This window comes from Mastacembelus armatus, chromosome 1, assembly GCF_900324485.2.
Source record: "Mastacembelus armatus chromosome 1, fMasArm1.2, whole genome shotgun sequence".
Classification (NCBI taxonomy): Eukaryota; Metazoa; Chordata; class Actinopteri; order Synbranchiformes; family Mastacembelidae; genus Mastacembelus; species Mastacembelus armatus.
The window spans coordinates 25112925-25139810 of record NC_046633.1 but is presented as its reverse complement, the minus strand read 5'-3'; the positions used below and the strand labels follow the sequence as shown (position 1 = coordinate 25139810).

The 26886-nt window shown below is 39.7% G+C and overlaps 1 protein-coding gene across 1 annotated transcript in view; it reads right to left on the bottom strand.

Annotated features, from left to right (window-relative positions):
- The window catches only part of LOC113128871 (glutamate receptor ionotropic, NMDA 2B-like), a 72653-nt gene that overhangs the window by 20610 nt on the left and 25157 nt on the right, over positions 1 to 26886 (bottom strand). Inside the window, exons 2-6 of the mRNA XM_026304478.1 lie at positions 15078 to 15221; positions 13431 to 13701; positions 11373 to 11565; positions 565 to 679; positions 149 to 354 (exon numbers count right to left, since the gene is read on the bottom strand). Coding sequence (XP_026160263.1) covers positions 149 to 354; positions 565 to 679; positions 11373 to 11565; positions 13431 to 13701; positions 15078 to 15221 — 929 coding nt within the window. The remainder of the gene's footprint in view (positions 1 to 148; positions 355 to 564; positions 680 to 11372; positions 11566 to 13430; positions 13702 to 15077; positions 15222 to 26886) is intronic.

Genomic DNA, 26886 nt, shown 5'->3' with positions numbered 1-26886 from the left:
GAGAGAGTTTTTCACTTTAAGGACTTGACTTGACTTTAAAAGTTCAAAACAAATCAGATTTTTTATTCTTGCAAGACCAAAATATCTTAAGAAGGAAACAAATACATCTGAAGTTTTTTGATGACCAAATCTAACTTTAAATTCTCACCTGAGTTTGAGTTGTTTGCGGCACGGCACGGTATTTCTCATGCAGGTACCACTCAGCGGGTCCACGTCCTCCACAATGACAAATGGCGCCTCCTCCAGAGTCACAATGGACAGGTGGTCCTCCCGCTCCTCCGCTCCAGAGTACAGCTCAAAGCGAGGCCACACATGGTACCTCATCGTCAAAGAGCCTCTCTCCCACTTGCCAACCTGTGAGTGAGTGGGAGTAGGGTTGTGTGATATACAGGCTACGGTAACAGGTACTTTAGGTAGCAGGGAGGCACTCCAAATAAAAAAGTGACAGACACATCACAGAGGGTGAAAAATACAAACCAGGAAATAAAAAGGCGTGGGACAGATTAGAGGAAGGGAGAGGAGCTAGATGCAAAGGGGGATGAGAAGAAAAGAGAAGATACTCACCCTGTCCCACTGTCTGTCTTTGTCTAGAAGAATGATGACCAGTTTGGGGAACATTTGGTGTCCCTCTTCACTAAACGACAGATTTCGGCCTTCAAATGTCACATTCATGAGGTACCTGAAAATGAAGATTCACATTTGTGTCACAAATATCAATACTGATCACAAAATAAAATTATTTATCTTATTTATTTCTGACCTTTGATTCAATCTAAAAAAGCATAATTGATAGATAACCCATAAGTCACAGCTCAAACAAGATTAAACTTGTGTTAAATATTACACATTTTTTAATTATTGACACCAGAGACAAACTAAGATAAACTGAACTTAGTGTAGACTTTTAACTTAGACTGGGTTTGGGTGTTTCTTTAAATGTGTGAATTAATTTTTAGCTGTAAACACAATCCTGACATTACTATCTTATTAGGATGTTATGGCCTATTTATTCCATCCAGCAGTCAATATGACATGTTAGCATTTAGTTAGCCTCATCCTTCTGACCTGCTGTCAACTTTAAGTTCATAATTCGTTCTCTTTAGCTCTGAGTTTGGTCTGATCTGTAACACCTGAAGGAAATATCAAGAGTCTTTTCCTGGTAAATGCTCCACCTTGTTTACCAGCTAGTCTATAATGCTGTGTGTCTTCCACTTGGTGCTGAACAGGTAGTGTGCAGTGGGTTTTAAAGCTTTTTTGCTGAAAACAGCCACCTGCTGTGTTAAAAAATGACACTAAGAAAACAAGCAAGAGTACCAGTGTAGCTCTGCTACCACAGTGTAACCTGCTGGTCACTTTTCTACAGCTGTCAAAAGGCTAACAGTGGGAGGGGTGGTGGCAGCAGTACATAAATCAATGACTCTTTTTATAAATGTTCTCAAATGCCTCAAACATTGAAATACTGACCCAAAACATTTCAATTACTTTTTGTTCACAGGTATGGCCAATGATTCAGTTCTGTCAGACTTTCAAATATCAGGCTGTGTGATACTAGTAATGTTCTTTTGTGAAATGCATTGGTACAGAGAATGTCTGGAGATGGCTATGTATAATATCTGAAACACACTGGTTTTTCATTAGCCTGTTGAACACATCTGCTTTGTTGTTTCTGCATTAGTATCTCTTTGGATCTTTACTGTATGTCTGCATTATACCTCGAAAAGTAGACAGAGATCTGGGGTCTGAACGCCGGACACTGCATTTGTCCTTTTCTGTAGATCCAAACTGTAAACTGACCCACCAGAGGAACACAGATGTGTAAAATCTTATTTTAAATCCCTTATGCAAATTTACACTTGTGCAAATGATTTGCCAATAATTTAATTATAACTTTCTGTTAATATTATTACTGTAGTAGCAATAGTACCATTCTTAGCAGGACCAGGATCCTCAAATGACCATTTGAACATCTCTGCAAGGTGACTCAACTAGTTTTTCATTAAGTCATCCATCCATCATCTATACCCCCTTATTCCTAACCAGGGTCACAAGGATCAGCTGGAGCCTATCCCAGGTCTCTTTGGGTGAAAGGCAGAGGTACACCCTGGACAGGTCAACAGTCCATCACAGGGCCACATATAGACACACAAAGACAACCGCACACACTCACACTCACTCCTATGGGCAATTTAGAGTCACCAATCAACCTGACATACAGGTTTTAGGACTGTGGGAGGAAACCAGAGTACCTGGAGAAAACCCACACAAGCACAGGGAGAACATGCAAACTCCACACAGGAAGGCCCCTGATGGGTTTCAGACCAGGAACCTTCTTGCTGTGAGGCAGCAGTGCTGACCACTACCCCACCGTGCTGGCCATTTTTATTTTATTTTTTTATTAAATATAAATATATATATGATTACCTAAACTGAGGCTGCTGCTACCTCCACCTTCACTGACTATATAATATATTAATAATGACCCTCAGTGTTAATATATAATAATGACCCTGTGTGAGGCTTGGTAAAACACAAGACAGACAGAAAGAAGGAGCACAGGAAGACTGTGAGCAGGTGAGGCATGCACCAGGAGTGAAAGGTTGAACACTGGGGAAGGAGTGGAGAGTGTATAAACTGCCTCTGTGAATACAGATCAGCATCCATTTACATGTGAGGCAACAAGTGTACAGTAGCGACAGATAAGCTGGAATCATCTCTCTCTCCCTGTCGCCTCATTCCCTCGCTCTTCCTTGTCCTGATCTGTGGGCTGACATCACCATGGAGATGCTGTGCCTCCGAAACAATCCACCGGAGAAATAAATATCTTGTCTGAATGCAAGGAGTGAGGGGCTGTGTCTGTTTGGTGCTGTGTGCAGATTTTTAAAGGAGGTGTCATCTGCATTTTACCCGCTATCACTCCAACCAAGTCAACAGTGTGATAAAAGAAATAAATAAATCAACTTTCAACTGAAAAAGGCAGACAACAGATGAGCAATGGGCCTGAAACTTACCCAAGATTGTATCGCAAGTACCTCCTACTAGAACATTCAGTGCCTCTATCTGTAAACTCTTTGGCTATATTTATCTACCATTTCACACACACACACATACACACACACACAGATCTAAGTAGGCTACATGCTTGGAACAAGTCAATAATATGACTCAAGCCTCCATGAAATGTCTATTACTGCAAACTGGCTGGGCCACACACTAAAAGTGCTGTAATGCACGTGTAACATGGGATTACGCTCCTAAACATAATCTCTGTTTGAAAAGAGAGCCAAAAGGATCCAGACTCAGGAGGTACCACTTGCTGATCATGCTGAGACCATGACAACCCCTCTGCACGTGTGTCATCATGATGGAGTGACACGTAAATATACGCAAAACTGGAACAAAGGGACACAGGGAGGCACATAACACCCGTATAGTGTAATGTAATGTGTTGTCATGGCACGCACAACCACAGCAATTTTCATGCAATCAGCTGCGTTGCCATGGGAACAGTAATCTTACCCAAGAGGGTGGTTGAAATAAGAGAAAGCGAGAGAGAGAAATAAGCATTTCTCTGTCTAAAGCTGAGTGTTTACCCACTTCCCCTCATGCAGTCTTATACTTTCAGATCAATCTCTCCGTCTCACCTCTGAGCGCCATGTCCAATCACACATCAATAAGATCATCTGCCCGTACATTAACCTGTGCCTTTACAAAGATTGATGCATGCTGTGAATTTACAACCGGGGGAGGCTTTATCATTTTACCGCCCTGTACTATTGATGTAGCTCTTATATGCCGTTGCATCCCTCTGCGTGTTGGAATTCCCCTCTGAACACAAAATAAAAACTACTGGGATGAGCTGGTAACAAAACCTCATGTGGTTTCATCACAGCCATACGCAGCACTTGTGTGCGCCGCGGTCACCAACTGTTCCCCAACTGATCACTGGCTGTGAAGGGAATTTATTTTTTAGTTACAGAGACATTGAATCATCAATGGCAGGAATGCTTTCCCTCTCAAATCACTTCAAATGCATTTCAGGGCTATTTTGACTTTTTTTTATTTACAAGTGAAGCTGTACAGGGTCACAAATTCTGTGTCACTGCAGTGCAGGAATGCAAAAATATATATCTCCACTTTGTCTCTCTGTGTGTGTACCTGTGCTTCTATCTTTGTGAGGACATTGTGGCCAGTCCTCACTTTTACAGACTCTTATTAGGACATGGTTTTAGGGTTAAGGTTAGAATCAGGGGTAAGAACTGAGGTTAGGTGTTTAGTTGTGATGGTCAAAATGAGTCTAGGGAATGCACCATCATCATCAATTAGTGTCCTCACAAAGATAGAAATACAATTATATGTGTGTGTGTGACAAACTGTACAGTCTGTTTCTCTCTCTCACACACACACACACACATGCACACGCACACACACTGTATCAGGTTTGGGTGGATGACTCATAATCTGAGATGACTGCAGAAGACCTGCCTCTGAAGAGTTACCAGGTTTTGATGAAACATGTGCTACACTTTTCAAATCCTGCAGGATAGAAGCAGCAACTCTGTGAGGAGGGCAATATGTACAGCTACAGATGTGCTATATTATCGTAATGCAGAGCACATATGGTATAAGAGCTGTGCCTTTTGTTCACTCCTCTGACAAGGTGTCTGTGTTTAATTACAAAACAATTAAAACCTGCAGTATTTCCAGTTTATATCAGGATGGCAAGAACGTTTGATAAACAGCTACTTTACACAAATTGGCTTAGTAGCACGAAATAGCTGACGCAATACAGAAACACAAAGCCACTAAAACACAGTTGACAATGTCATCATATCTTATAATCCATTATCTATACTGCTTTTCCTATGGAGGGTTGCAGGAGGGGCTGGAGTTCCTTGAGAAAACCCTCACAGACATGGGGGGAACATGCAAACTGCACTGACTGACCCCATGTGAAACTGAACACATAATTGAAATCTCTGATGAACAATAATTTGCACATCAAGCCTGATTGTGAATAATTTATTAACTTATTACTTCATAATGATCAGCAAGTTAAATGTCTCCAACATGTGTCATAATTAAAGCCTTTGTGCCTTTTGAAGTTTCATGAAATCTGCAGCTCGGTGCGATTCCCAACCATCTAAAATACATATTCTCTAAAATGAATTTGAGTTTGGGGCTTGTACTTGAATTTTCACTTACATGCGGTCTTTGGATGCTAAACTGAACAAAAAAAGAAAAAAAAACACGGTAAATATCAAACAAAAAAAAAAAAAATTTATTCATTGCCTGGTTTGCTTGTGGCACAGCTCTGACAGTATAAACACACACACACACACACACACACACAGTCAGTGATGTGGACTACAAATAGCAAAGATGTGAGGCTCCGAGTCTGTTTGAGCGTCAGCCTTTAATAAACGTGTCCACAGGAGTGCCGTGTGATCTGAGTCCATGAGGACCCAGTTGAGCAGAAGACATCAGACGGCTACCTGTGGAATCTGTATCACACAGAACCGCCTCTCATTTAAAATGGAGGCAGTGGCAGGCAAGGATGCTGACCTTCTACAGCCTGCAAATATCAAATATTGGTGGGTAGAGTTCTGCTAGTAGTAACAGTCATTACTAAAGATTATTTATGAAGAAGCATAAATAAGAAGAAAATGTGGTAAGTTTTTGTAGCTCACAAAAACCCTACCACATTTTCTTAATGAGGAGCCCAAATGCCTCTGTTGATTTCATCCCTCTGCTTGTAACTTGCCAAAGCATAATTCATCACATCAGAGAAACTCTAAAAACTACATTTGTCCTCTTAGCCTGAAAACTTATTTCAGTCTGTAGAATTACAGGGTTTGTAAGTTGTGCTGGTGTGATGACTAAAACTTTTTGATGTTTTTGTGACATTTGTGACAACACATTGACTGTAGGTGTGAGAGCAAGCATGAGTGTGTATCTGTGCCCCCTGACCCTCTACAAAATAACAGGTATAGACTAATGGGCTTCTCTCTCTTTCACACATTAGTCTAACATATGCTCAATTATTCACTGTACTTTATTGCACTAGATTAATATTATGTTACTTCATAATAAGCAGAAAATACAGTGAAGGGTTGAACTTAGTACTGGTTTAAAATACATTATTTTTGAGGAATTGCTGACTAAAGCAGCTTAACCTAAAAACATATTACTTGATATTACATAATTTATATTTGAACAAATTTTAGCGATTAGCACAGCTATGCTGTATAGTAAGTTAAGCCCTGCACAGTTCATTCAATATTAAAAACAGCTACTAAATAATTTCTAAAACAAAGATAATGCACCATCATGTCAAGGGAAATGTTTTGTGTCAGTCTATCAACAATCTTTGTCAAAAAACGAAATCTAAAAACTAATCTAAACTCACAAATGTGCAATGATTTTGTATGTTTAACAATCATAACAGAGAAATCCATTTAACAAGTAAAAAGATGCCTTATCATCCCAGCATGCCTTGCAGATACTGCCATACATCTTTCATAACTGAATAAGCTCATTGTTAATATTGCTCTCTGAACTCAAACATGAATGCAGTAAGACCCAAAATTCCCAAACTGAATAAGGTACAAGGTGATTAGATCAGTTAGGATGGAAAAAACATAACCGCAGTAACGACACTGGGATGCAGTAAACATCCCCACAGTTGTAGAGTAACAGTATTTTCATTCACTGGTGAGACTATGAATGTAAGAAAGAGCTTTGCAAGGCACTAAGGTTTTGTACTGCACCGTGGGAATGCACTGATCAGTAACAAACACTGTGGTGCATGTGAGGTCTGTGTGTTTATGTAAAACTATAAAGCTAAAACAGTTTGAAAACCAGTAATTTGACCAAAAAAATATCTGCAATTAATTTTGATAATGAATTCATAGTTGATTAACTTCTGAAGCAAAAATGTTATTTTGCTTTTTCTGGCTTCCCAAATATGAGGATTTGCTGCGTTTCTCCTCAACTTTTACGAGCTGGAGTGTTGGCTGGTCAAACATTTTAAAAACATCACTTTGGCATCTGATAAATTCTAATTAGCGGCTTTCACAATTTTTTTGACATTTGATGAACAAAATAATTACCCTTTAACAGTCTGCTCAACCGTTTGGTCGAAAACATTCTTGTTGAAAATGTGTTTAACTTAAGGGGCCTACACTAACAAACTGTGGGGTCTAAAAAAAATTAATTGATCACTGGTAATTGTTTTTAATTGATTGTTGTTGTTATTGGAAATAAAAAAATACTAAGATTTTTTTTTCTTAGTGTGGTTGTTAAATAATTAAAATAAATATTAGCTAATTTCTTATGTGATTTATTTAAACTCTGGCATATTGATATTAGTTTTAAATACCACATCAGTTGGGTAATAGTCTTTAATCAAAGAGAGAAAATCACTTTAATTAAAATCAAGTTTAATGAATGTCTGTGGTCCCCTCCTGTGTGAGCACAACTAAAAAAAATCATCAGAAAGTAAATTTATACCTACAACTAACAATGATAAACTAAATGACAATAAGGCCTTAAAAACTTCCTATAGGTTTTTAATGTCCCTCATATTAATTAGTTTTTAATATGGAGAGGACACAGTGGACAGAGTTTAACCTGTTAGCTGCCCCGCCCCGTTTTCGGCACACGGCTGAAAAATACATACCCAAATTAAACTAGCTGTTGTTCTTACATTTTAAGAGTTACATTGACGACCTTGGTGTTGTTTGAAGCAAAAGCTTCCCAGTTTTCTATCGGCGCGCTGTAAAATGTGAAATATGACTCCCCTCCCCCTCTAGCTTCGGGCGCTGCTTGCCCAGCGTTGTCAAGGCAACATTTACAGTAGCGGTGGGGGCCATTTAAAGCCCACTGATGCGTCATCAAATTTAACGAGTCATAAACTGTTGGAAAGGCCTCATCATTGGCTACAAGATGCGTCAGTCATCATTGACGAACAATGCAACTGGCTGATTTTACTGTCAATCGAAGTTAGTCTATGCCCCCTGACTGGGATTTGCTCTGAGGATGTGAATTCTATTGGTTTTAGGGTTAGTTACGCTGTGAAACGTAAGTTCATGTTTAATTGAGGCCTGATGTGATTCACAGAAGTTTGCTATGTCAAACGTTATAGAATAAACGGCGAAATCAACCGTAAAACAAACCGGATTACAGCTTTTCATGAGGAGAACGATGGTTTTATGGATTTACTGTATAATATTACGTCTTTTGGACTAAACATGGCTGCACTTTGTTCTATGGATTCTAACAAACAAAACGATATGCGACACTCCATGTTTGAGTACACGTATGAAGTAACACACTTTCGATCGGATCTGCTCCGGGGGCACCTAAGAAAACTGAATTGGGAATGGTCACCTGTATCAGAGGGTGTCACGAGGAAAAGAAAGAAGGACAAGAATATATTGAGGAGCAATAGGTGAGGAATCCACACAGTCAGGTACTGTAGGGGCCACGTGACACAAAGTGCAGGGGACACAAATCACAGATATGTAAATTGATACTCTGGCCCACTTCTACTGCAATGGTCTGTGAAAAAGACGCTCATTTGTGCTCCAGATGCCAAAGTGCAAGATGAAATGACAAGCTCATCTTCTAATAAACAGAGCAAGGCTTTATTAGACCAACACTTTTATTTTGCCCATTAGGAAAATCAACAATTCTGCTTTCCTGCAGCTGAAAGCTACTTTAAAGGTGGAACTGGGTGACAGCAGCATGCTCACCTACCATGTTTGAGAAGCAATAAGTGTCAGATGGCTGCTGAGATGCACTGAAAGGCTTGGTCTGAGCAAATGCAGCCAGCCCTCACATATGAAGACAAATGTCTCATTAGATCACATGAAATCAAACTCACTACAAAATATTAATTGTCTCTTACATTGTTCCTACCTCTGGAGCATTTGTGCATCAGCACTGGGATTTGAGAGGGAATTTGTATGCAAGCGCACAAACAAATAATACAATCCATGCAACATCCACACACAAATAAGCCCCTTAGCGCCTCATCCAAACCACTTGGAGCACATTTTCTCATTATCCCAGTGCTCCTGTCGTCTCCGTCAGCCAGGAAACAATGGATGGCCTCTAGAGCTCTTCGTGTGTGTGCAGTTGCTTATTTGTGTTAGAGTGTTAGAGCACACGAGTGCTTTCAGTCTATGTATTTATGAATGCATGTTTCTATATGTGTGTGTGTGTGTGCTCTATAAGGTCAAGCAGCCCCTAAACAAATTTGACAGTGTGACTCACTGGCGCCTCCAATCTCCGTCCATCAGCGCCAACAGGAGAGCATGCTAATCCAGCCTGCATGCAGCCCACTGTGGCCTGTAGCAATACAGGACCACACAGAGACATATGGCCTTATTATTGCTTTGGTCCCTGGAGACAAGGGGATGGAATAAGTGGAATTATGTGTGTGCTGGGCTGTTTCTAGCCTCTGGGGTCACCATCAAGATCCACCGATTCAAATTCTCTACCTTCACTCAGTCGAATGGAGAAAAATTGAAAGGTTGGTTGGAAAACGCACACTCGCAACACACCATTCTAAACACAGGCGCGCACATACACACACACGAGAGCAGCATCCCAGGTGTGTGTCTGAAGGATGACTGAGAGCTAACCCTGTGTCTGATAGCACCCTTTGGGGACTGAAATATTCATAGCTGTGGGGTTATTGTTATCTCAGTCCTCTTGGTGGTGGAATCAGACAGCATGCCTAAGTGTTCTTGATACTAAAAACAGAAACACAGGTAAAGAGCGGCTCTAAAATTTACAGTAATACATCAATCTCAACCTGAACATTAATAAATTAGTGTCAGGGGAAACTGAACAATGCTTCCATCACTTTTCACAGTCCTCAGATTCAAACTGATGGTGAATAAAACAAAAACAATATAGTGAAATATCAGGATTAGAGGCAGGTAAGAGCAGAGTTTTGTAAGACTATGATATTGTACATTTAATAAGGATTGGCATCAGCCATTCTAAGCTTTTATTAAGCTTAATAAGTAAGCATTTAAATGTCATGCTCTAACACCATGTACGTCTTTTTTCATTAGTCCGACTGTCCCAAATCACTCAGTTAGCTGGGAAACCTGATCACTGCGAACCATAAAAGCATGAAGCCTATGAAGCTGAATGGGGATTAATTATTGAATACCAGTGCTCCAGCCTGTTCTGTCATATGCTAAAGAGCAAAACAAGGAGGAAGGATGGGTTCCTTTATAGATGGCCGTGGGTTAAAGATTGGACGAGACATTACAAGTGGGAGAGTTAATGTTCTGTTCAACATGTGTTTTAAGTTTTATTGGTCTGTTAAACCAGTTCTAGTTCTCCTCAAGCAGTGTGTCAGTATTGTTAATGCTGCTTCATATTTAGATATTTTCATCATCAATGTTGCATATTTCCTGGATTCATTTTGATATTTTCAACTGTGCCTCTGCAACTTAAAACCAAATTACATTTTGATCCTGTTATTTTTACCAGCCAGCTCCTTAACTCTGTCACATTAAATAAAATGGGTTAATTAATATGCTTTTGTTCAGTCCATGTTTTTGCATTGTGCACAAAGCACATGTTCATTTTCTGTACCAGAATATATTTCATAGCTTCTAAAACTAGTGGAACATGGTCCGCTGTGTTTTCATTTGCCATGTTCTTCTCAGCAGTGAAAAGTCGATGTAGAAACAAACCTACTAATTCTAAAGACAATTGGTCTTTAATCCTTGTTCAACTGACCCCACCCTACTAACCTACTGGTGCTTTGTCAAGCTCTCTATTCTACAACTGAGTCTCACTGTCGTAAACAAAAGCAGTTTCTCAAGTCAATTGACACAAAACCTCTAAGTATCTAGCATGAGCTAATGCTTTCCCCTAAACTCTCCACAGGTATTTGACCACCTGACAGCAGTGAAAGAACTGAACAAACATACCTGCAGCTTTACTGAGGAGGTTGGCAAATGATTTTATTATTTATTCCCCAAATTAGCAAAGAACAAGCCAAAGCCTCTATCATTACTCTAAACACTGATACAGTAACACCTTGACTACAAATGATGGAGGTTATGATAGTTATTTACTGCATAAAATCAGTCTAACCCATTCCTTACACTTGAATTAGTTTTGTAAAAGACACACCAACCTCCAAAACACACAAAATATGTCAGCATGTAGAGAACTCCAACAGCCCTAAAATGCATCCGTTATCTCCCTGCTAAACCGTAACTGGAAAAATGCTGTTTGGGAGCAACTTTTCTAGTTTACTCAGGAGTTTCACTCTGTGTGTTATCATTATATATTTGTCTGATCCAGCCCCATGACCACTCGTCTACCCAGCATTGACTCACTTCAGTATTTCCTTCGAGTGGCCAGTGTTGGTGCTCTTTTTGTCAGGTGTCCCAAAGCAGCTGGACTTCAGCAGGGTGTGCGGCCCTCGGTCTAGGATCATGGTGGAGGTCGCTGTGGCAATGACTGCGACTGCATCACGTACCCGGGCCTCGATATTGTAGTCCCATTCATCATATGACACTGAGATAATCCCTGGGAGAGAGAGAGAGAGGTGGAGTGAGACAAGTGAGAGGAAGGGATGCATGAAAAGTGGGAAACAAGTTGAAAGAAAAATCTGTGGAAAGATAAAGAAAGAGGGAGAGAGACATAAAAATGTGAGACGAAGCAGGCAAGAAGAGGCAGAGTGCAGTGAAAATTATCTGTAGGGGCAAAGATATACAAAAATGAAGAGACTGACAGGTAACAAAACACTGAAATAAGTTTAAGAATGCAATTGTACCTACAGTATTTTGATTTGTTCCAAGCCAGAGTAGAGCGTTTTACATTTCTATTAAGAAAAAATACTCAGAGATTGAAAACACGGGAAAATTGTTCAATATGAGTATCAGTCAAGATCGTGGGCATCCCTCACAGCGTTTTGATTTGCTGGGCTTTTCAAGCATGAGGAACTGCTGGCTATCTGCTGTCAACATCTATTTCTTACACCCATAAACAACAGCATTCTGAGTCATTTTCTGTGGCTGGTTTGGGTTATGTGCTCACATCAGAGTTTCAAACCTGCATTTTCAGGCCTAAAGCGTTCCTGGTTTCACACACACACATGTTGAAATGGGATGTTTTTTTGCAGCTGCCCAAGCAGAATGGAATGACAGGAGTAATTGCACTGAAGTTCAAATAAGCTGCTTCAAATATGGTTGGAGAGAGAACAGGTGTTAGCGAGAGCCACTGCAAAATGACAAAGGGGTTGCTCTCCTGCCTGCCTGACCCGACGCCCTGGAGAGATATTTTCAAAACATCGCTGGGAATTCGCTTAACGATGGACTCCAGTGAGGACAAAGCTCAGCCAATTATTATAACTGAGAGACACAACATCAATGTAGAGCTTGTCAATCCACATTTGTCTCATTTTTATGTGACGTTTTTACAGAATGAGTAGAAAATTGTCCGGTTTGACCATACTCACCCAAAGTGAAGCTTACTTAACTGAGCTTTACAGAAATAGGGGCAGCATACTGAAAATACACATTTCAATGTAAAAGAATAATATAATATTTCTTTCAAAATAAATGCTTGCTCTAAAGATTTTTGAAAACTTACTGCAATAATGCAATATAGAGGTCAGTGTGTATCTCAGTGCTTACATAAGTTTAAACCTGCTTGAACCTCTGACCTTTAAATCTTTGAACTGTATAAACACATCATACTGGTATGAATCATACATGTGTAATAATATTCTGATTGATCACTGGACAGTCATTGTGTCTCTAGAGCTTCCAAATTTATTTTGATTCTTAACTTCCCTAATGTATTAATACATAATTCAGAGGGAAATGCACGATGTAAACTTCAGTGCATCCCTCAACAGGATGGAAGCTTCTGCATTTGAGTAAACAGAAGGAGTCAGGTTAAGACACTTATAATAGCTGGAAATAACAAGTCTCCCCCTCTGTTGTTAGATATTTGATATAGAACAGGGAAAATAACCATATCTCGCAGCCTTCAACAGAAAAAAAAAACCCAGGAACAGCAATAGAGGAGGGATCTCTCTTCCAGGAGGTTGACAAGATCGTGGAATGAAATTTGTCAGATTTTATCAGTGTCAGGTAGTGAGGTATAGAAAGGTGATTAACTAAAATCAGAATGAAGAGCATGTCCAGCCACGTGGTTGTCATGATTATAGTCATGATCATTATCCAAATTATAACATCTAGCTAACAATATTGTGGAGTGAGCAATGAAAGTGAAGATGTAATTTGAAGGAAGTTTTCATTTCTCTAGAATTCATAGTAAATTAGTCCTAAGATATTCAAGAACCAGGCAGAAATCTACCTGAAATCTGGACTATTAATTAGAACTAAGCCACAGTGGAGGCTATTTTTGTGGTGTTGTGGTTGTACCTGTAGGAAAGACAGAGGGAACCATGTCTGCATCTCCGGCCACCAGTGAGGGCACGATCCACGTGAAGCCATAACCTGTGAGGCCCACAGAATGAGCCACCTCGAATATAGTGGTGGCCTCCTCCTTTGTGCAGTAGAGCAGAATGACAGGACTCTGCAGTTTCTTCAGCTGGTTCTGGATCTTGGAGTCTCCATCGTCCACTGACATGTCCAGTAGGAGGACTTCTTCTAGCTCCCAGCCCACAAAACTGTTCTCGATGGTGCTGCGGACCTAGATGGGAAAGAGATATGTGAGTTTAAAAAGTGTGGGATGCACGCATTCAGTGGAGTGATACTGGAACAAAGGATGTCCTCCTCCCCCAGCTGCCAGATTGCAAAACTGTTCTGTCTTTACACATCTCCTGGGAGTAGGAAGCACTGGTGCATTATTTTTTGTAAATGTAACAAGATTACGTAACCTCTTCTCCCAAATCTTAACATACAGTGGAAACTCTGATAGAGACAGAGTGAGTTTTGTTTGTTAATTTTGTATTTATAATCATATTACAACAATGTTAATAGATGTTACTAAATAAAAGATTTTAGCAGTGCCTCTAAATCTGTATCTGTTGATGTCTAACTTAAATATATGGCTTGAAGAGTAAAGACTTGTGTTTTTTGCTTCAGGGCCAAATAGTAATAGCTGTTCCATAAGGAAATCACTTCAAGGGAAATTACAGAGCAAAGCATTCTGGACATATTATGTCCCATTAAAACACACATTTTATTTTGTGTTGAAAGAAGAAAAAGAAACCTTGAATCTTTTATGTATGCCTGATATTTGTTTGAGCATGGACAGAAAGGATTTATGATGCTGATAATAACTGGAAAAAACAGAAATAGGTTCAGCTTTTTTTCTCTCTGACTTCATCTGAGCTTTGAGCTGTTTGTACAATATTTTCAGATATATAAGCGAAAACTAACAGCTGATATTAAATAATATACATTACACACAAAGCAAACTTGGCTACTGTGGACATACACTGACGCTGCTCCAATATTATCAATTAACATGATCAGTTCAGTCTTTCGGGATCGTTTAACATCCTTTTTAAATAGCGTGTTCTTAGTGTGAAGATTCAACAGGACATGCTTATTCAATCTGTCTTATCCATTAAAGCAATCAGAAAATAGAACTTCAGAAATAACAGCTTTTATTAGCATAATTTTATAAACTGTGCGTAATCCTTGCTAAATAAACTGCAAAATAAATAATAAAAAAGATAAAGGTAAGACATGTCTCATCAGAGGACTTCAGTAATGGGTCTTCAAAAGAAAGACATAATAATACCTAATGGGCTTGGGATGCAGAATAAAAGAGAATCTTTCATTTCAATTCATGATTGAAAAAGTTTTTAGCCATTAGCTTGATGACTAATGAACACCCTGCTTCGTCTGGAGTCAGTTTTTAATCAAAGTGATGCATTTATCTTTGCAGATAATGACCCTTGCAATTTCTGGCTTCAACTTATTGCCTAGTGTTATATTTTATAGAAAGCTAATGCCTTGTTGATAATTCAGCATAGCTTGTACTGTATATACCCTGCATGGTATATACAGTAATTAGTGTATATTATACATTTTTCATTAAGCTGTTTGTTTATTTACCTTGTTGACAAAGTCCTGATAGCCAGGGTAGTATGTGGTGACTATGGAGAAAATATACCAGTCATACTCCTCCATGATGTTCAACATGACAGAGGCCTGCTGCTCGATGGATGGACCAAACTGGAAAAACATAGAGTGGTCATCCTGGAAACCAGAGACATGGACCCAGTCACTAAAGAGGTTATGAGTCATACAGACAGAGAACTGGAAGGTAAGGCACAGATAGTTATGACATATTTGCATCTCAACTTCAGAAGATGGAACAACATAACTATTTATGAATATTCAAAACCAGACAAGGTGACTCATTTATTGTCAAGGAACCATGACAATCCCCTATGAATTATCTTAGAACATTTAGTGTGCTACAGAGAACACAACAGGTCAGCTGGCCACCTGGTGTGGTGAAATGTAATGTAGGCCACCAAATGTGTGGACAGACACTTCTGTCAAAACATTTTTGACAGAAGTGGAGGAAGGGGTGTAGGAAGAGCCACTCTTGGAGCTCCAGGAGACTAATATCTGGTGTCATGGATTGGTCAAGGGTGGGTGAGTCACCCGTGTAAAACTGCCAAGCAACTCATCGGGACATAGAAGCCAACATGGATTGTACATGAATGTTTGTGACCAGAGGCAACACTGCAAAGAAGCTGTACTGAGACCAGCATTTTGTCAGGGGTCTTTAGTTTGTCCTGAGTGAAATATACTGAAGGAAGGTGATGGAGATGACTGGAGGTCACATTTGAACACTGCCTGTAGTTTAACTCTTTAAATAGCCTGCACTGCTCAAAAAGATAAGTGCAATGATTAATGTCTAGATTAAAAGAGTAGTTCCAGCACAATATAAGAAAGTCAAACCATAGAGTGGCATCCACCTGTGTGTGTTTAATACAGTTATCATACAGTAGCTATCATAGCTTAGCAACTCTGAACCAAACACGTGTTAAGGTCAAAATATTTTTTCATGCTTACTGAGGAATGAGAACTATCACCTATTTTAATTAGAAAATCGAGTTTGGAAAATGATATGATCTATGATATTTTGCTTACATGTCCTCTAAAACGACTTACACTTTCATGCACTGTGTATGTTTGCAATCGGGTCTTCATGTGCATTTGTACACATATGTGAACTATGTGTGTATGTAACTATGTATATACAGCATGTCAGTCATACGTGATGTGTGCTACCTTCACACTACATTACAGCCCGTCTCCCCCTTTGCTTCATGGAGACAAAAATTATGGGTTACCTACTTTTTACTGTAATGAGGTAATTGTATTGTCAAGGGATGGTGGAAGGGTTGGAAGTGAAGGACATGAGGGACCAAGGAATGTGTGTCAGGCTGAAGCCTGACGTTTGAATTACACTGACAGTAAATACACTCTACTCTGTTCAGGAAGGTAATGAAGGTATTCTCACGCATGATCTACACCTAATGCTCCACTCACCTCTAAACTCACACTTCCATCAAAATCCATCGCTGAGTTTTGTGCACATTGTTATTCAAGTTATGGTAGTGAGTTTAAAAGGATAATACTGTTGATACTGTTTTTCTTATTGTCAACATCAAAACATCAAAACAATGGAATTACTGATATTACCAACATGTACTGTTAATATATATCTGATATATCTTAATCCTGTGTCATGGACCCAAATTGTTGTCCAAAAAAAGATTAAAAATACACCATCAGCACACACTGTTGACATGTTCCTCCATTACAAAGAGCACAAGCACTATAGTTTCCTCAGTTACACAAAAACCATCCTGCTGCTGTAAATATTCAATAAAGCACCAAATGTGTATTAATCCACAGCTGAAATTTGCCTTTCATTTGCCAAAATTTCAAACATTTCTAGGTTTCTGCCTTCAGCCTATTCTACAAAGTAAGTAAATGAACTCTGGTTTGTGACACCCTGAAATTTTTGCATTAAAAAAGCATCTAGTTAATGTGGATAGTTAACAAAATATACTGTTACCAGTAACCATAAGGGCTATTTCCTCTGCTCACAGCCATAGCGACAAATATCCCTGAGACCAGGTCTCCAGTATTTAGAGAGAAAACATTTATACCAGCCCAACCATAAATAAATAAAATATATTAATATTTATTTTAATATTAAATATTCCGTGTATAGAATTTAAATCCTGACTGTGAAGAGGCTCTGTAGCAGCATTTAGACCTTCATGTATGATTGAACAGTTCACTTGGTGAATGAAATATTAAAAATAGCTAAACAGTCTTTTTTGCCTGTAAAACCTGCCCAGTAAAGGATTGATGTGTGCAGAGGGGTCCTGACCTCAGTATTTCTAAAATCCTGGCTACTTCTGCAGAACGAATTTTCTGCAAATTATACAGACTATTCAGGGTGTTGGTTTTGGAACAACAATCTTCTTGCTGAATTATTAAAATGCAATTTTTCAATGCTGTGAGAACCACAACTGAAATTTCAATTACCTCTATTGTGCTGGGGCTGGCAGCAGAAATCTCAGACATCTGAAACCTTAGACACATCAAGCCAAGACTATCTGCATGGTCTGATACTGGCAAAGATAAACAGGCAACTCTAATATTTTTACTGGGTGAGCTGACATAAAATAACATCTATGACTTTCCTTAGCTGTTCTTTTACATCCTCCCATTTACACAGGGACACACAATCCATTTCTCTTTCTGCATCTAAAAACCCTCTTTGTTTTGGTATCAATCTTGCACCAATTCTTTCCTTCGAGAGAGGTGTAATCAATTGTTAGACCAAACCTGCCATTCAGAGGGATCATGAGGGCACTACTTACTTCGTTCTCTCCTACCACGATTACAGCTAATCATCATCTCATTCTGCTTTCTCTTTCATACCGTAATCACTGCTATTTAATTTCAGCCCTTTATTCACATGGCATTAGTGTCATTTTTTTCTCCCTCGTTTTTCTCTTGACCCCCAGCTCCTCACTCGTCTGATCTGTTCCCACTCTGTCCTCTGCTTTTCCATAATGTCCTGCAGCTCCATTAGTTCATATCATAGAGGTGTGACGTGTCGTGAGGAGGGTGGGGGTGCAGCCTGTGTATGTCATTAACTGTTACAGTACCTGCCTCCCTGGCTGCTTATTTGTCATTTTACATCATACACTAGTCAATCATGTGCCCAAGAAAGTGGTTTGTCGCCTCATTTCCAAGCTGTTTATGTGTCCCCTTCCTATAAGTCATTCGTTGCTGTGTGTGAGGTGGGTTACAGTTTGTAATTTGGTCTGTCAGCCTTGGTCAAACTGTCAATTTGGGACTATAGCAAACAACCCTATATGCCATCTGAGCAGGCAGTTTGCAATCCATAGTTATGTTTTACTGTTAGGTAACCTCTAGTGGCTGTAGTAAATATGATGGGACAGGTGACATAATGTTTTATGGAGTGAAAATGTCTGCCCAGGGAGACAGTTGGCGTGGACTGCATCATATGAACTGAACCAGGCTGTTTTCCTGCCTACGCCCAACCAATGTGCATTATAACCATGAAGACAAAGGTCCAGTGCACCAACACTCGTACATCCCCATGTTCGTTACTAAATGAAATCTTCCTGTTGATTACCCTTGTCAAAGCTTAGGGACTTAAATAGTTAATAGTTAAGTTATATATTTTAACAGATAACTACTTATTCCTTTTACAACAAGACTACCTGAATTTCCCTTATTGGAAATTATATGTTATATAATCTATAGCTAACTGAGCTAATGTTGGCAGCATCAATATGTTCCAGATGGGGACATACCATACAGTGAGTGTAAATGGGCTTTTTGTTTTTTAACATGACCTGCAACTCCACAAATTCAATCAGTAGCTTGTTTAATTGTGCATGAGTATGACTGACAGCAGACAGTTTGTGATCCCTGCATCATTACCCACTCAAACATAAAAAGCAACAAGCAATCAGATAAAACACCTTTCATGGTTTTTCCAGGGAGGTCCTGCCAGTCTGAATTAAATACTTATCCTGACTATGTCCTAATGTTTGCTATCTGTCTGACTTGATCAATAAAGCATGCATTGTATATTACAGGGTATCTGCAGGTTTCTAAGAGCTAGATTTAAGACTTTTTAAGACCTTTTTAATACCACGCTGAATGAAATTTAAGACCAATTTTGTAGAAATAAAATAAAACATCCCACAATACAACCAATTACCATAACACACTGTTTATTGATATAAACTGTTTACACACCGTTTGATTTATTGAGTAAAACAAAAATAAAATGCCAGGTGTTTTCCGACAGGCTTCCACAGCCACTTTGTCTTATTCACACCGCATGTGGGTCTCCAAAGCTTTCATACCCATTGTTCCGAGTTTTACATTTTTTTGCACAGCCTGCACCGGACCTCGAACACGTTACCACTAACTGGACTTAACCACGGCGCAAAATTAGGGTAACCAATTGTCATTAAATTTACATTTACCCATGGCAAAAGACTAATGCTGAAACTTTCCCAGCAGTTCACGCAGCTGCCGGAAAGCATGTGTAAACTCCTCTCAAACGTGTATTTTAGTTGGTTCCGCCTATTTCGTTCTGCGTAACAAATACGTGAAAGGCTTTCAAATAAAATCTTCTTTATGGGGTCGGTTAGATTTCATTTTAAGACCTTTGAAATGCGAATTTAAGACATTTTAATGCTAATTAAGGCCTTAGTTTTATAATATGGAATTTAAGACTTTTTAAGACTTTTTAAGGATCCGCGGACACCCTGTATTACCTAAAGGACTGGTTGTGTATGTGGGATGTTTCCTTCTCTGTTTTTCTTTTTGCTATGTTGTGTTTAGCTGTGTTTATTATGCTCAGATAAGATGATGAGATAAACGTTATTCATCTCTGAAGGATATTCAGATGATAGCATGTATGGAAATTTCACAGTGCTGAGCAGTTTAATAAAAAAAACATGTAAATTCAAACAGAGGTGGGAAAGAATGTCTCGTATTCTTCTGGTGTACATTTAAATCTTTTTTTTCTACAGCAGGTCAAGACCAATTACTGTATTATTGTCAGTTCAGTTCTTGTTTCTTTAGATCACTACTCATACTGCATACCCTCTTACATCTTCTTTCTGATCCTGAATCATATCAAACAATGCTTTGGTGTTTCAGCCTCACCACAGGGATCTGAAAATAGCCTAGGTGTAGTGGCACTGAATCAGTTGTGTGAAGCAGCCTCAGAAAAGGGTAGTAGAGGAGCAAAACACTTAAGGTGCATTGTTCAACCTTTGTGCAGCTAGGACACCAGAGATCTAGCTTAGTAACACAAATCTTTGTGTCTCATTCATGCTCCCTGAGGTACCACTGCCTTACATGTGAGTGTAACCTCCAGTTAGGATGGTGACTCCACACACTCATCTGTGTAATAACAACACAAACTCTTCTATGTTTTCACAGATTGATCTCTACAGTGCTAATGTCTCTCCCTCCCTGAGTCACGCATTTAAATGAAACATGTCTGCCAGTGATGCATGATTTAGGCCCATTAAGAGAGCGAGCACTGGTTGCATTTGATTTTGCTCAGATTTCCACTAGCAATTGCACTAGCAACGCTTCTTTGGATGTGTACTCAGCACTGAGCCTGCCTCTGTAGCTGCTGCATCAGTGTACCACCGTACTGTTTGAGAGTCAAAGGGAGCGAGTCTCGAGCAGGAGGGCTGAAAGGATTTGGCAACTCATCTCCATGTCATGCCAATGAAAGCCTGTCTCCAATTAGATTTGCAGAGGAAGAGCGACATATCGGCCCACTGCTCAACAAGTCCTGGTGGGAGAGGATTGGAGAGGAACAGGGAGAGAGGGAGGCAGACGAAGAAGAAAGAAAGAGCGAGAGTGGCTGTTAAGCTGAGAGATAGAGGAGTCTTGCCTGAGAAAACAGGCAAACCCTCAGAACTCAGAGACAGAGGCTCACACACACACACACACACACACAAGTGGCAGTATACACGTCATTCCCTCCAACACTCAGCTTTTTCACTTCATCACGCTCGTCTTTCTCCACCTTTCATCTTTGCCTCTGTGTCTAGCTCTCCTCCTCACAGTCTGAGCGCTGCCACTGCTGCTGTCAATCGTCCTCGCCCAACGTGCTCCATCATCATATTTCCAATCAAACTCACACAGTGTGTTAATTAATCTCATATTCGCCTGTTTAATTATCAATGACCCTGTTTCCACATCTCGTTTCCAGCTTCATTCAGTATATTTCATTTTAAACATCCCATAATGTTCTAATTGAACTACTCTTGCTATTTTTATCAAGGAAATTATTTTGAAGTACTGAAATATGAATCACTCCCACAGCAGCCAGTGGAGAGATGATAATGGCATTGCTTCCTATACAGGACCTTGTACTGGATCTTCCAGAGAAATATAACATATGTTGAGCAATAACAAAGGCAGAATAAAAAGAAAGTCATTATTATTTAGTAACTCATAATCACTTTGGACTGTTTTAGGTAGATTTACTGCTGGTGTGTTAAATCGATTGTTACTATCATTATGTGGGCAATTAAGAAAACATCAGGATGATATAAACAACTAATTAATTAAATTTAGCAGTAAACACATTTAGTCACTTGTTTGCCATAAATGCAATATTATTTTATTTGTTCTGTCTATCATTTGTGCAGCCTGAATAATTTTGAAAGAACACAATACTAAAGCAGAACTTCTTAAACACAAATCTCCAACTGAACACCCCAGGAACAAACTATACTTTTCTCTAGGCAGAAAGTACAAAACACAGCAATTTCTAGAACTGGGTGCACACACACACAAACCAAATGGTTGTATAGAGATGCTAATGAGAAGTGCATATATCTACATATATTCACAAAGATTTTATGACTTCAAATTTATAAATATGATGAAACCAAACCAAGTCAAAACTGGCAACACACACAGGGCTTCAAATATTGAGATATACCTCCAAAGGCTAAAGAAAAACCTTTGAAACTATTTTCTACCTCAACACAAATAGGTCTGTACAGCTCCAGCAGAGTTCACAACGTGTTGAAAATAAAAGTAAGCACTGAATATATAATATATACTGTATATATCACTTAACGCTGTATTTGTAATACAGCTACTACCTACAAAGCATGTGAAGTGTATCTATAATTGTAAAAGTAGAGCAGTACAAAAAGCAGTACAAAATAATTATATGCTGATTCGCGCAGTAGTGACTACAAGGCAGTTTTCTCTCTTTCTCCCAACCGAGTGAGTGGAGCTAATAAATCATATCATGCAAATTATGTCCTACAGTAGGTACTTGTGGCCTCAACACATTAGTTCCCTGCAGAAAGTTGTTAGTAGTTAAAAACATACTTATATTAATGTGTTTAATGTATATTTTGGCCTCCTTTGGCTCCTGTCCTTTGTGCTCTCTGTACCTTCTACAGGTGTCCCTGGTCCTGAAGCTAACAGGCAACTGTTTCCGGGTAAGTGTAACTTCCTATTGCCAGCGTGTCATGTTGTGTGTGTTGTATAGTTCGTCTACAGATTAGCCACAGACTAGCTATAGTCTAACACACCTAAAAACTAACTAAATTCTCTAAACAATTCATTAACTGCTACATTCCGGTACTAGTCAAGTACCTTTCTATTTTGACCGGTATTTATTGCTATTTCCTGACTTAGCGCTCGTTAGCCTACCAGTTAGCTTAGCTAGCTAGTAACATGGCCTCTCCCTCTCTCTCTCTTTCTTGCTCGGTGTGCCACATGTTTAGTTATTCCTCTGCCTCCTTTAGTGATAATGATACCTGTAATAAGTGTAAGGTTCTGTTAGCCTTGGAGGCGAGGATCACTGATTTGGAAGCGCGGCTCCTCACCTTCGAACAAAAGCCAGCTAGCCTAGCCCCGTTAGCTGGTGTGGAGCCACCGAGCTCAGGGTCTGTTAGCGGTCCAAGGGCAGCTCCGGAGCAGCCCGGAGAATTAGCCTGGGCGACGGTCCGAAGGAAACGTACTCCTAAGCAGAAGCCCACGGCTCATCACCTGCCTGTTCACGTTTCTAATAGATTTTCCCCGCTCAGCGACACACCCACTGAGAAACTGACTCAGATAATTGGTGATCCCATAGTCAGAAACGTGAAGCTAGAGACACCAGCGACCATAGTCAAATGTTTCCTGGGGCCAGAGCGACATCGAGTCAAATCTGAAGCTGCTGGCTAAGGCTAATCGTAAATATGGGAAAATTGTTATTCACGTCGGCAGCAATGACACCCGATTATGCCAATCGGAGATAAAAAAAAACCCGGTCTGGTAGCGAGAGATGGCATCCATCCCACTTTGAATGGTGCAGCTCTCATCTCTAGAAATTTGGCCGAGTTTATTAGCCGACCTAAAGCCTGACAATCCAGGGTGGGGACCGGGATGCAGAGACTCAGTCTAAAGCGCCTCTCTGCAGTTTCCTTAGAGCCGCCACCCCCTTCAAACCACATAGAGACTGTGTCTGCCCCTCAAACATATAAATCAAATAAATCAGGATGAATATGTCAGTCTGAACGAATCAACCCCCCTCAGTCATAAAAATTATCATGTTCCTTGAAGCACAGGTCGAGGTGGAGGAGTAGCTGCAATCTTCCACTCAAACTTATTATTAAACTTTCATTCTCAGAACTCATTTGAGAGCCTCACTCTTAGTCTCTCACATCCAAACTGTAAAACACAAAAACCAGTTCTACTTGTCATTGTGTACTGTCCACCTGTCCCTTACTCAGAGTTTTTAACTGAATTCCCTGACTTCCTGTCTGATTTAGTGCTTAGTTCATTACAGTGGGAGATTTTAATATTCATGTAGATGTTGAAAATAACAGTCTCAGCACTGCATTTAATTCTATATTAGATTCAATTGGTTTCACTCAAAATGTTAATAAACCCACCCACTGTTTTAATCACACCCTTGATCTTGTTCTGACCTATGGCATCGAAATTGAACATTTAATAGTTTTTCCCCAAAATCCTGTTTTGTCAGATCATTCTTTAATAACTTTTGAATTTAAGACGATGGATCATGCAGCGTTTGGAAGAAAATTCCACTACAGCAGATGTTTATCTGATAATGCTGTTAATAAATTTAAGAAAATGATTCCATCTTTATTTACATCTATGCCAAGTACGAACACAGTGGAGGGCAGCTGCCTCAATCCCACTCCCTACCAAATTGATCATATTGTTGACAGTGCTGTAGCCTCACTGCGTGAAACGCTCAATAATGTGGCCCCTCTGAAAAAGAAGTTAGCGAATCAGAGGAGATTAGCCCCATGGTATAATTTACATATTCATACCTTAAATTAGGCATCACAAAGGCTGGAAAGGAAGTGGCAATCCACAAATTTAGAGGAAATTTTTCTAGCCTGGAAAAACTAACATATAAAAAAGCTCTCCGTAAAGCCAGAACTGCATACTATTCATCACTAATAGAGGAAAATAAGAACAATCCCAGGTTTCTTTTCAGCACTGTAGCCAGGCTGACAAAAAGTCACAGCTCTGTTGAGCCCAGTGTTCCCTTGCTTCTCAGCAATGATGAATTTATGAGTTTCTTTACAAATAAAATCACAACTATTAGAGATAAAATTCATCAGATGTTTGCTATACCTGCAATAAATGAATCTTCTACTACAGTAGCTCTTGAATCATCTGTAGGACCTCAGTTATGTCTAGACTGCTTCTCTCCCATAGATCTCTCTGAATTTACATCAGTAGTTGCTTCATCGAAATCATCAACGTGTCTCTTAGACCCCATCCCGACTAGGCTGCTTAAAGACACCCTGCCATTAATGAACTCATCTTTATTAGACTTATCTCTAGTATCAGGCTACGTACCACAGGCCTTTAAGACTGCAGTAATCAAACCCTTACTCAAAAAGCCAAGTCTTGATCCTGGAGTCTTGGCTAATTATAGACCAATATCCAACCTACCATCTATTTCTAAAATCCTAGAAAAAACTGTTGCTAAGCAGCTATCAGACCACTTACACAGAAATTAACTATTTGAAGATTTTCAATCAGGATTTAGAGCACATCATAGTACACAAACAGCACTGTTAAAAGTCACCAACGATCTTCTCTTAGTCTTGGACTTGTTTCTATACTTGTCCTCCTAGACCTTAGTGCTGCATTCGACACTATCGACCACATCTTATTACAGAGACTGGAGCATGTGACTGGTATCAGAGGAACAGAGTTAAAATGGTTCCAATCCTATTTAGCGGACAGATTCCAGTTTGTTCATGTCCATGATGAACCTTCCACACGAACAAAATTAGTTACGGACTTCCACAAGGCTCTGTGCACCCTGTACATGCTTCCTTTAGGCTATGTCATTAGGAAGCACTCTATTAATTACCACTGCTATGCAGATGACACTCAGGTGTATCTATCTATTAAACCTGTTAACACAAACCAGTTAACCAGACTTCAAGCATGTCTAACTGACATAAAGGCCTGGATGACCAGTAACTTTCTACTTTTAAATTCAGAGAAAACAGAAGTTGGCCCTGGCCTCCAGCACTACTGTGAAAAACCTTATTTATGACCAGGACATGTCCTTTAACTCACACATAAAACAAATCTCTAGAACTGCATTTTTTCACCTGCGCAACATTTCCAAAATTAGGAACATCCTGTCTCAAAATGATGCAAAAAAATTTGTTACCTCAAGGCTAGATTACTGTAACTCATTACTATCTGTCATGAGCTGGGGCGTGGTCAGGAGCAAACATCACACAAAACTCAGGAGTGAGGGAAAAAGGGGCTTTATTGTACAAAAAAAAAACGAAGTTAAACAAAAACTAACACACAAAGCAGGAGCACGTGAAGCATGAACATGACGACAAAGACAGGGACTCAAGGGAAACAAGGCATAAGGGTCTGGGTCACACACTGAGGGAGACGCACCAGACCAAACAAGAAAACATGAACATGGAAGTTAAGGAACACAAGGCATGAGGGTCTGGGTCACACACAAGAAGGACTCACAGACCTAGGGGGAAACATGGACACGAAAATCAGGGAAGGCATGGCATGAAAACACAAGGGCATAAAACATGGAATGGGACAAAGACACTTGAACAGAGGGGACAAAGCATGAACAAGGTAACAAGACAAAAAACCTGAATCCAAAAGGAAGCTAGACGAACACACAAAACATGGTGAGGACACACCACAGAAAACCAAAACTACTAAACTTAACCTTGGGGAAACAAAAGAACAAACCGTGATCGAAAGGGTCCAAAAACCGAGGAAACAAGCAGGGTAGAACGTGGCAACAGAAGTCAGGCAGAAGTCAAGGCGTGGGACGTAGGTAGCAGACGAGGTAAGGCAACAGACATGGTACAACGGACGTGATCCAACAGACGAGGTGAGACAACAGACGACCTGGCAAAGGGCAGTGACTGAAACAAGGTACTTAAAGTGAAGGACAAAACAAGGCACAGGTGAAGACAATAACTAATTAGGTCAAAAGGTCAAGGGAACAGAAAACAACCAAAACAAAATCCTGCCATGATCCTTCAAAATAAGACAAAAAGGAAGTACAAAATTGCGGATCATGACACTATCTGGATGTCCTAGTATTTCCATAAAAAGCCTCCAGTGAATTCAGAATGCCGCAGCCAGAGTCCTGACAGGAACTAGCAAGAGAGATCATATTTCTCCTATATTAGCTTCTCTTCATTGGCTCCCTGTAAAATACAGAATAGAATTTAAAATCCTTGTCCTCACATACAAATCCCTTCATGATCAAGCTCCTTCATACCGTAAACACCTCATAGTACCATATTATTCCAATAGA